The sequence below is a fragment of the Solanum stenotomum genome, chromosome 11 (genome assembly GCF_019186545.1).
Source record: "Solanum stenotomum isolate F172 chromosome 11, ASM1918654v1, whole genome shotgun sequence".
Classification (NCBI taxonomy): domain Eukaryota; kingdom Viridiplantae; phylum Streptophyta; class Magnoliopsida; order Solanales; family Solanaceae; genus Solanum; species Solanum stenotomum.
Genome location: NC_064292.1, coordinates 9,061,481 through 9,073,949, shown reverse-complemented (window position 1 = coordinate 9,073,949; position 12,469 = coordinate 9,061,481). Strand labels below are relative to the sequence as shown.

Below are 12,469 nucleotides of genomic sequence, written 5' to 3'. Positions count from 1 at the left end.
ATAGACTTTCTAACTTTCTTTTAGTTTCTAAATATGTCTGAGTACTACGTAGCGGTCTTCTCATTAAACTTTCTTTTAGTTTCTAAATATGTCTGAGTACTACGTAGCGGTCTTCTCATTAAATGATTACTTCCCAACAACTTCTCGCTCTGAAACCAATAAATACAAAAAATATGGATAAATACAGAAAAAATACAGAATATACAGTAAATACAGAAAATACAGAAAATAATAAATACAGAAAATACAGATAATAATAAATACGGAAAATACAGAACTTAATATAGCAGAAATCGGCAAAATAATTTTATGGTGTACCCGACGTGAAACGAACACGCAAAATAAGAAACACAGAACTTAATATAGCAGAAATCGACAAAATAGCAGAATAGCAGAAATTCAGATTTTTGTAAATTCTACTCAGTACTCCCTCTTACTCGTGTCTGGTCATGTTTATCTTATATGTGTCCTGTTTTTCCTTTTTCCTTTTTTTTTTTTTTTTTTTTTTTATAAGTTACTACCCCGTTCATCTCTTCCTTTTAACCTGTATATATATATATAAAGTAAAATTTGATTTTTATATATAATGTAATTTTCTGATGAAGGGTGTCCAAATGGACACTCTGACACCACCGTAGCTCCACCTCTGAGCCCTGCCAGTCTTATTCTTACTAAGTTTTAATTGTTAAATTTATTTTTTAATAACTTTTTGGATACCTAATAAAATTATTATTTTTCTTTATTATGATTTTGTATAACATATCAAACAAAGTGATAGAAGTGGGTTGCTTGGATAGTAAGCACCCTCCACCCCTCACTTCTCAACAAGATTGAAGGCATAAAGCCAAACTTCATAAAGATTTTTTTTTTTCATAAATTGAATGACAATATAGCAATAATAACATACACAGTGTAATTCTACAAGTGAGGTATGTGGAGGGTAGGATGTACCTAAACCTTATGATGTAAGAATATAAATAATGAATATTTTAAATGAAATATATGATATAAAATTAGAATAATAAAATTTGGCTCATGAATTTGATAAGTTGATATAATGATATTTAAATAGTGTTATGTTGCTTCATTATAATGATAACTTGTTGCAATGCTTGAAATTTGAAGAAGACCTCAAAAAGCAAATGCGACCTTTTTGAAAACAGATAACAATAGATTTTGCGTAATGCAAAAGATTTGACCGTTGGGAGACTTAAGAATATTCAATAATAAGAGAATGCTTGAATGATAAACACTCCTCACTTCCAACCCTAAAATACAATACAATACAATACAACCATCCAAACAAGGTGTAACTTGACCACGGTAATCAAAGAGAGAATGTTGCTTGCTATGTTAGAAAAAAATCAAAATTTGATATTTAAATTGTACTTTTTAAGTGAAACACATCGATTCTAAATTAACACACCAATAATTAAACAACTAAATAATCCAAGGCATAGTCATTTTGAAGCTATTTCCCTATTAAATATTATTTTATGTTGTACAAAGATGACTGCCTCTTTAAGAACGGGATTTGGAAGATAACTTAAAAGATTGAATTCCTAATAAATTCCTTATTGTGAACTCAAAGAGACAAAGTTTGACTTGTAAAATATAAAGATATTGCTATGATACCTTAATATACACATTTAATTTTGACAAGGAGATGCATGTATACGCTGACCTAATTTGTTAGTCTATTTATCAAAGTTCCAACATATTTATTAATTATATTCGAAGATAAGTCAAATGAAATATGGAGAAAAAAGATATACTATGCATTATGTATATCGGGAATTACCATAAGTAATGTTTTGATTAAAATATATAAAATTTTAAAAATAGATACATCAAATAATGTGAAAAATATTGTTATGTCACACATAATACTACTTTTGAACTCAAGGATAATGTCATGAAGTTTCGAGTTTTCGGTATTTGTATTGTAGAGTTTTGTGATAATCAGAGCAAAGTATAATGATTGTGTTTGAAGCTATATTTTCTCCATATTAAGTAACAATATTTTTATCCAAACACGTAATATTTTATTCAAATTATGATAATAACTAACTTTATATTAACGTTCTAGAAAGTAAATCTTTGCCAATTTATCCCAACTTTACCTTTCGAAAATACAACAAAATTTAACTCAAAGAATTAGTAGAAAGCCAATGAGACAAATTGTGGTGGAGTGGGGGGTTGTGGGGGGGGGGGGGGGGNGGGGGGGGGGGGGGGGGGGGGGGGGGGGGGGGGTTGTAAAGCCTTGAAGAGTTAAAATGAGCTAGCATTGGTTCATTTGTTTTCATGTCACTAATTCTCACTACCCAAATATCTCTAAAATGTCTAAATTTGAGAACTATTATGTCCTTAGCATTTGCAAAACATTACTAATTTGTGGTCTAGTCCTATACTTGTGCACCATTTTATTTTTCAATGACTCTAATCATTTTGCATCTTCTGATCTTTTCTCTTCTTTGAAATCCACAATATCATGTCCATCTACTACTCAAACAACAAGTATATCATCCACCAACATTAGTCACATTATTTTTGGACTTTTAGGGTCACAAAAAGCTTGGCACCATAGAAAATCATATATTGAATCATGGTGGAGACCAAATATTACAAAAGGACATCTTTTACTAGATGTTCCTCCTCAAGGTGATGATCTTCTCCCATGGTCCTTAAATTCACCTCCTTATCGAATATCCGATAATGTCTCAAAACTTCTTAAGGAAACAAATCATGTTGAGCCAAGAGTTTTAAGAATGGTTCATGGGATTATGGAGGTAGTTAGGGAGGTACATGAAGGGGTAAGATGGATAATTATGGGGGACGATGATTCAATATTTTTTGTGGATAATATGGTTGATATTCTTGCGCAATATGATCATACAAAGTATTATTATTTTGGAGGACATTCAGAATTTATATTGTCAAATTATTGGTACTCATTTAATCAAGCTTTTGGTGGAGCTGGAATTATAATGAGTTATCCTTTGGCTAGAGAATTTGCAAAAAATGTTATGTCTTGCTTAAAGAGATATGCACACTTGACATCTGCTGATAGAACAACAATGAATTGTATAGCTGATATTGGAGTCAATCTTTCTCCTCTTCAGGGTATTCATCAGGTATCTGACTTATATACGCCGATAGTATCAAAGAAAAAAAAAGTCACCTTTGTGACTATACTATGAATCTACTTTTCTCTTTTCCCTTAATATATACTAAAACTTTAATATTGATGACTTGTAGATTGATCTTCGTGGTGACATATCTGGATTTCTATCATATCATCCAAAGTCTCTATTAACGTCCCTTCATCATTTTGACATGGTTGATCCAATTTTTCCTTCTATGGATCGTGTAAAATCAGTGTTCCACCTTCAAAAAGTTGCAAAATATGATCAATCGCGCATGTTACAACAAACTATATGTCACAAAAAATCTAGCAATTGGACATTTTCAGTTTCTTGGGGATACTCAGCTCATATTTATGAGAAAATTATGCCTAGAAGTTGGATACAAAGGCCAATTGAAACGTTTAAAACATGGCAACCAAGTCCTAATCCACCATATTACATGTTTGATGTTAGAAGTCCATCTTGGGATCCTTGTGAAGCTCCTCATGTTTTTTTCTTCAAGTCCGTTAAAAAAACTCAAAGAGGTGAAATTGTTACTACGTATACTAGAGGATGGCCTCGAGGGATAGAAGCTTGTTTGTCTTCTGGAAATTTTTCTGCAGAGTATGTTTCTGAAATTCATGTTTACTCGTCAACAACCAAACGTATCCGGGTAATGCTTTCTATGTCCAATAATTTTCTCTCAAAACCTTGTGTTTGTATTACAAAATTGCTTACTATGTATGATATAATTTATTTAAAACCAATAAACTGTCTTTTTTTTAAATTCGAAACTCATAAATACAAAACTCAAGCTTTTAGAATTTTAACTTTGCACGAGCAATTTCAAAGAACTTATTCAAGTGTTCGTATGTCTAATATCTTCACAATTTTTTAAAACAATAAAAAATTTCATTATATTAATTTTACTTCTTTCCTTTTAGTTTTAATTTATACCTCACTGCTCACATGAATGTTTTAGTGATGTTTTGTTTACTTTTAAAAATAATTATACCAATTAATTAACATGCGATCAAATACACGTACAACGCACGTGAACACTAAGTATATAATGTAAGTGGTTTGCACATAATTTTGAGGAAAGTATTTCTTTCTTTAACTTGCTCTTTTTTTCTTTGTTTTCTTCACATATACTCAAGTATATAACGTCATGAATGAGCTTAATATTTGAAGCTCCACTAATATATTGAAAGTCAACATATATCTAATCCGACATCTAAATATTTATTAACCTTCTCTTTGTCTGTGTTTTTGTTTTTTCAGATCGATAAATGTGAATGTTGTGATATAATCCATGAGGCAGGATCAAATAAGGCAGATATCAAATATAGAGAGTGTAAGATAAATGAGATAATAGCTTGATTGATTTATCGAGTTGTTGTATAAGCATTTGTATTTTTCTTCTTCTTATTTTTAGGAGAAGGGGATATAAAGTAGGGAATCGAACGTTCACCAATAAGGTGAAAGTTCAGGTAGCCAACTAACTGAGCTACTAAGATTTTCATAAGCATTTATATCAATCTTATTTCTTGCGATTGAATTTACTTTTCTCAAATGTTAATTGTTATGAATTGTTTATAATTATAATCTATCACTTGGGTAATCAGCCCAAGGTACTAATGTCTCATACCAAATCCAAACCCGAATACCATAATTCTAAAATTTTACTCACGAATATCATACCAAATACCGAATTATCAAATACCAAATAACCAAAAAATTCGATGGTTAGGCTCGACCCTCACACCTTTTTTGGACAATGTGCATTCCAGAGCAGTAGCCTTTAAAGGTTCAGCCCAAATAGAACAATTGATTCTAAAGTCTCCATTATCTCCTAATAGCTGGTGTATCAACAATATCATGTGAACTTCTGATAGCCACACCACCTACCTCATTGGGGAGACAAAGGTTAGACCAACTGTTCCAATGATATTTTTTGATTATCAGGAGTGGAGAAAGATCTTATCCATGTGTTTTAGAATCAATTCAACAGAGGTCTTAGGAAGATTAAGGGCTGAAAGAGTGTAAATAGGGAGAGACTAGAGTGTAGGATACTTGTTCTTGATGTTCAATTGTCAATAGTCAATGTACATTTTCATAGTCTTGTTCTTCTTTCTCATAAACTATATCGGAGTGTCCCAAGGGGAGATGTTTGGTCTAATAATGCCATGGTTCAAACTATCGGACTGTGTGAGCACTTACTCTAACACCTAGATAGGAGAATTCTTGCCACCTGATTTAAAATTGGTAATGCAGAAGTAAACTGAAACCTGGTACTTCATCTTTCATCTTAATAACACAAGAGAAAACAACCTCAACCTTGATTAAATTAGAAAAATTATTGTAAAATACACGAAAACCCTCCCTCTAGGAACTAGTCTAAACATGTACAAGAGCTTCTAAAAGAATACAAAATCTGAAATCAAGACACATCTCCCATCATAAGGAAAATGAATAGAAGCTGCCGGAGATCATCATCATCTTCACTTAAGAAACATCACTAATCCTGCAACCAAACTATACCAAGTGGCATAGCAAAAGTAGTATCAGTACAAAAAACACATACTGATAGACATCATCGGCCGATCTGAATCCACCACATAATATATATCATATAAATAATTAGAAACATATAACTTGAAGCTACACAACCCCGATCATTTAACCACAACCCTTACTATCTAGTAATACTACCTCTTAACTCATACACTCTACCCCAAGCCTCTCTACCTCATTTATGTTGTCAACTCTATCATTAGGAGCCAGATCACCCTCCTATTCAGTCATAACTTAACCCCTCTGTCATATAAAGACTTCTCGAACCCGCCCATCTTGCCAATAGAAGAATTATCCTACTGATTCTAATGATCATGAATTCAAATCTACCAACTATCTCTGTTAACCGGTCTGTTGCCTCTTTTAAGATTCCCTGCCAACACTCGAGCCCTTGGCCACTCTTACTTACCCACTCCCCCCTTGACTTAAATCATACATGACTCAAGCTTCCCCTTCGGTGACCCGGACCACCCAAGGATCCCTAAGATATCATCCACGATGGTTAACATGAAATCTCGATCTAAACAAGAACCATCCCATCAAATAAACCCACCAAACCGGCTACTCATAGAACTACATAAGATGAATACATCAAGATGAATATACATGTTTCACTCATGGAACCAACAAACAAAAGAGCAATCAAACATGTACCAGGCGTGGTATTTGATCAAACCAATATAGAATTTGTATCAGGTGTGGTACCCGAGCAAATCATTAGAGAACCTGTATGGGGCGTGGTACCCGAGTCAACCAATAGATTTTCCGTATCAAGCGTGGTACCCAAGTCAATCAAAATTTTGCCAGGCATGGTATCCGAGTAATTCAAGAATCACAGACATCACATAATCACAATCATAATCATAATCTCAATGAATATAACCACACTTGTAAGACCATAAACATTTTTTAAAAATTCATTGATGAGATTGACAACAAGATATTATTTCACATTCGTCCCTTTTACTCCCCAATTACATTTTGTACAAGTAATATTAGTGAAATAGTTAATGTGTACACATAACGTAAATTGAGAAACAACTCAACCATTACCTACCTTCCAAAGCCAGAACTCACCTAAAATCCAATTACCTCAAGATTTACAACCATAAAAGGCAATACCCATCGGCCTTCATAAAGTCAACATTACATACCACCATTGTTTCTCAACATAAATAGCTATAATCAACACGTTTTAGCCACTCAGATTCCTTGTCCCAAGGCATAAACATAAAATTTTTGGCCTATCTAAACATCTTATGCATTCAGAAAATGGATCTAACTATTCAGTCAAGTCTAGATAAGTCCGAACATGAACTCTTGACTCCATGGGGCAAATATTGACGGAGTAGTCCTTGAATCCATGGATTTTGTTTTACCCCATTTGTGTTGGAATCTTTTCTCTCCATTGTTCCTAAGCTTTGAGAAACTTATGACCGTTTTTGGAGTAAACCTCATCTCCTTTTCAATTGAAGAGGAGGAATCAAATTATAAAATCTTTATTTTTAGGTTTTGAACCTATTAACCCCGATGTAACGGCTGTCCGGTGCCATAATAGGAAATTTTTCGCTAAATTGGGTTGATGTCAGCTTGGATCAATCTCAAATTCTGAAACTTTTTTTATGTCACCCCAATTTATTCGACAACAGTTTTTTTTAAAAAAATCAGGTCCAACAATGAGGTGTCTTTTGAATAACGAAGGAACAGGTCGTTAGAACATATATTAATTTATTCATTATTCATCCCCGAACAACTTTAAAGACGGAAGGAAAAAAAGCCGGTTGTGGAATACTATCACCCTATTTTGATAGCGTAAAAAGAGAATTATAGCCTTACGTGAACCATTGAAACTCCCACATCCCTAAGCGTACTCCAAATCGAATCCCTCTCTGTCAGGGAACCCTTTCCTCGATTCATACATGAAAAATTAGAGTACCTGTAATGACCCTCTTAGTCGTTTTATGAATTTTAATAATTATTTTTATATTAACCTTTTTAGTAGCTTTTATAAAAAAATTTATGACTTATAAGAATGAGTGACATGATTTTCAGATTTAATAAAGGATTATTTTATTGATAATAATAGAAAATAAATAAATAAATAAAAAAAGAATTAAGGGCAAAAGCTCTAAACTGTTAAAGTCAGCAAAATGGGAAAAAGAAAAACAAACTAACGGAATAGGGTCAAAATTTTAGACGGGAAAAAGGAAAAGAAAGGGAGAAAGAAGTGATAACCTATCTAGCCCTATCAACACGAGCACGGTTGGCTTCAGGTAAGGTTGATCTCATGTTTCATACTAGTATTAAGCACTAATAAATATAGAATGTAGAGTAATAGAATTTAGTTTAATTTAATATTGCAAAGTGAAGTGCAACTAATGTTGCTGGATCGTTCTTTTGATGTTTTGGGGGAGGAAATTGTTTGATGTCATGATTGGCTAATAATGATTAATATTGAGGCACTGATTAAGTAATAATGGTGTCAGGATGAGATTGAAAAGTATAGGGTGCATAGGTTCTGTAATCTATGGTTTTCAGTGAATTGATTTGCTTATTCGTTGCTTGACTATGATATATTGGTATACGTAATTAAATATTAGACGTATTATATTATATAAATTTCATCAGACTTATGATATTAGAGAAATTGAAACTTAACCCTAGGCTTGAAACTTGGAAAATATAATAATTGAAATGTTAAGTGACATCAAGATTTAGGAACTTGATTATAAACTTGGGTGAATTTTTGGTCCAAAGCTAAACACATAGTAATATGAGTGTTGTTAGTTTTGAAATCTTATTGTGTGTCATTTATTTGAATAGATTGCTTTGATTTGAAATTTCAACGAAAGGGGAAGACTCAAGTTTCAGAGTGAATTCTTGATTGATTGAGGCAAGTGAATTTCTAAACCCTTGTTAAGTGTATGAAATTCGTGTATTTCTTTGTAATATGTGTTTGGAGGTAGTGAGATTTGGTGATGGGTTGACTTGTCCACATTGATTAATTCTAATGATGAAAAAGGGGTAATAAAAGGCAATGTGACTAATTATTTGTGTGTGATGTGTTGAGAACGGTTTGAAAGGCTTGTTGAATCATTATTGATGTTATATCATGATTGTGTTGTTGTGAATTGTGCAATGTTATGAAAATGGTTATCTCCTCATTATTTATGTGAACATGTCATTTGCATTGTTCTGAGACATGGTTGTGAAAAATGTTATGTGAATTGAGAAAGAATAAGAAATTAAAAAGGATGTACCATTTTGAGGGACGTGTTGAGCGCCGTGACTGATACTATATTTCGAGGGACGTATCACGCGCCACGATGTATACTATATATCACGGGACGTATCGCGCGCCGCGATGGATGCATGGACAGATATGTCCCTCATGGGTCCCGGACTGAGAGACAGTAGGTGTGTATCACTAGGTCAGACATGCATCACTATACTTGACATTGCATCCCATTGCATTGCACATAATTATCATTAGTGAACTTGATATTGTGTTTTGCTGATCTTGTGAGTGCCTTTATGTGGAACTTTGATTGGTGAATATTGATCTTGTTGTTGAGAATATGTAATTGTTAGAGTGTTGTCGTTGAACTGTGTGCTATGTGAATTATGAACTGTTAGGTTGGGCTGGTTTTACGCAGGTTGTAGTCATGGAGATTGTAATTGATGAATATTGAGCTTGTTGTTGAGAATATGTGATTGTTAGTATGTGCTATGTGAATTGTGATCTGTTAGGTTGGGCTGATTTTATGCAGGTTGTAGTTGTGGAGGTTCGGTTGGGGTGTAAGGAGTACATGTATTCTATCCTTTTAATTTATGTTTAGAGGTTTACTTGCTGAGTACCGCATGGTTTGGTACTCACCCCTTGCTACTACATTTTTTTGTAGGTTCTAGCCCGGACCTTTATGATATATTCTCTTCTTTCCGAGGCTTCTTAGAGATTTGTGAGGTAGTTGTTTGTCAACTCAGCAGACCTTCTTACTCCTGTTTATGATCTTATTCTACTCTAGAAACAATGTCATATGAGACTTGTATTTTTTCTTTTGATTCACTTGTAATACTTTAGAGGCTTATACACGTGACAACTAGATTTTGGGGGTATTTTTGAGTTTATTATAAAAATTTCCGCATTTTATTATAATGATTGAGTTTTAGGCTGACTTGTCTTGGTGGGTTAAGACAAGTGTCATCACGTCTATTTTTGGGTCGTGATAGTAACCCCCTTCTCAGTGCTCAAATATATTGGGGCCTCACTAATAAATAGGGTCAGATGGATTGAATGAATGAAACAACAAAAATTGTCCTGTCCACGAACATGGATCCCGCTATAGAGGCTGACGGGTCGGAAACCAAATATAAAGTGAGAAATGGGTTTCTCACCAATTCTTCCCTTTTTTCATTAAACTCTATTTTCTTTCCTGATCACTTTGCTCCCGATGTCAAAAACTAAGGTAATGATTGCAATACTCACTCTCTTTATTTAATTCTATGAATATAGATTGTTGTATACTAGAATTTGGGTAATTAGAATAGGTATTAGGTTAGTTTTGAATTTTGAAATTTTTTCTTTGATTTGGTGAAATTTTTGAAGTATTTATGTTTCCCTTAGGGTTACAACATTCTGGGCATAAGGATTACAGTTTTAATGGCCGAAATCAGGTTTAAAATAATGGGAAAGGTGAAGGTTTGTTCTTGGTTTGAAAATGTAGATTCGAGCAATATTTAGAAGTTATAATGCACTATCTTTTGCATGAAATAGTAGTAGGGTACTTTGGGAACATTGATCTGATGTTAATTTGTTAAAAACAATTTTTTCAGTCAAGGGGCGTTATTGAAGCACCTGATCTCGAAAATATGGGACCTTGCTTTGCTATAGTGGGAGCTGTTGTAGCAGAAAAATTCTCGCCATAGCCGGAGCCAGCCCGGTATAACGGGAGGCAACAGGCAATAACTCCCTAATATGGCCATGGGTGAGATTTCTCTTCGATTTTTCCTTATATCTTATGAGTTCTAATACACTTATTTGAAAATCTTACAAATCTTATGACTCAATGACTACCATTTCAGAACAAGATCTACCATTCCAAAGGTTTCCAGGGAGAGATACAAGGACTACCAGAGGACATGTTTCGATTACGAAAGATTCTTCCGCATGTGAGGGGTGGAAGAGAAATCTAGAGACTTCTATGCTCGGCTTGAAGAGTTCGATTGAGCCCATTAGTAGACGATTTCCTTGTCGGGCGCTGGGGCTGGGTAAGGGATTTTTATGCTCTACTTCTTATCGTGCGTAGAGATGACCTCAAACCTACCGTCTGTATCTGAGAAGTGGACATACTTGTGGATATCCAATCTAACATTGAAGTGAAATGAGTGACTGATGTTTCAAATGCCTCATGTGAGGCCAAACTCCGAGGGATGGACATGAAATGAAATGGTTGAGAGATACACAAATCAAGGAAGAGTTCAGGGGTCAGGTCTACTGGCCTAGTATTGGGGTATCACCCGTACTTACTTCACAGTCGATGCTAGGAGGTGGTTGAATTGGTGTCCCGGTGGATTCATCCGTTGGGCAACTTCACATGTGGCATTCAATTGAACGTGAAGGGACAGATCGTGTCAGAGTTGAAAAACTTCTACTGGCAACAAGAAAGTCCCTTTTCTTTTGAGTCTAGTGTCAGCACTATGCAAGCGAGTTAGAGTGCCCGTGATAGGTACCAATTTAGTGTTAGACATGAATGCCCCCGACCTTTAACCCTCTCCGAGTAAAGGTGGTTGTCTCTAAGGGTAAGAAGAGGAGGAAAGTGAGCGAAGTAGAGAGTAATCATATCGAATGATGATAACGATGACCCGGCTCCGACTCTTTTTTCCCAGTTCCAACCCTCGATCACTAGCACCTTTTGGAGGAGGACTTGGCCATACTCTGGAGATTCATGGAGTGCGCCCCTGCCAGAGCCACAACCCCACCTCTTTCTGTGTTGGATTCAAAAGTGATTGGGGCATCATGCGAAAGTTTACAATTGCAAATCATGACATCGATAAATCAGATGACAACAACTTATACTAAAAAATAAAATATTATTATATGAAATTTGGTTAATTGGCCTACATATTAAAAACTAATAAAAAATATAAAAAATGTATAGAGAAAATCACCCCATAAACAAAAGTCTCTAAATGACTACGTTGTGGATATTATTGTGTTATGTTATGAGAATAGAGATCTTCAATTTATAGATTTCCAAACTTTTCCTATAAGGAAAGAATAGACCAAATATGGAAAAAAAATATTTTTCTTTCAGGAAAAGTTCAAGCATTTATGGTAATACTTTGGCTTTTCTTTAGAAAAAAAAAAACTTCAAATAAGGTAAGAAAATCATGACAAAACCCTAACATTCTGCTTAGGACTATGCAGCACTCCACAAGGGATCTTGATGAGGAGAAGACAAAAATGCACTCACAGGACCTCATGTTTTCTCGAATGTGGAAGACCATCAAGGTCATGTTTAACTATGTCGCTCCTGAGCAGAAGCACCCCCTTCTTGTGCTCAAGGACTTGCGGAAAATATCTTGTGCAACTTATAAATTACACATTTGTGAGTCCCTCATGGTTTATCGCTAGCTCCCGATAACCCCACCAATGGAAGCGTGTATATATACATGTTGATTATTGGACAATGCGTTTGTATTACATCACGAAAACATTTTATCTGTTTTAATTCATATGATCTATATATCTAGGTGATACGTAATAT

At 34.4% G+C, this 12,469-nt stretch overlaps 2 protein-coding genes across 2 annotated transcripts in view; both read left to right on the top strand.

Moving 5' to 3' along the window:
• The window catches only part of LOC125843977 (uncharacterized), a 621,631-nt gene that overhangs the window by 373,206 nt on the left and 235,956 nt on the right, over positions 1–12,469 (top strand). The gene's annotated exons all lie outside the window — the stretch shown is intronic.
• Positions 2,340–4,508, top strand: LOC125843976 (uncharacterized). Its single transcript, XM_049523182.1, has 3 exons — positions 2,340–3,134; positions 3,259–3,798; positions 4,410–4,508. Exons 1-3 carry the CDS (start codon positions 2,340–2,342, stop codon positions 4,506–4,508), a joined length of 1,434 nt encoding a protein of 477 aa, XP_049379139.1.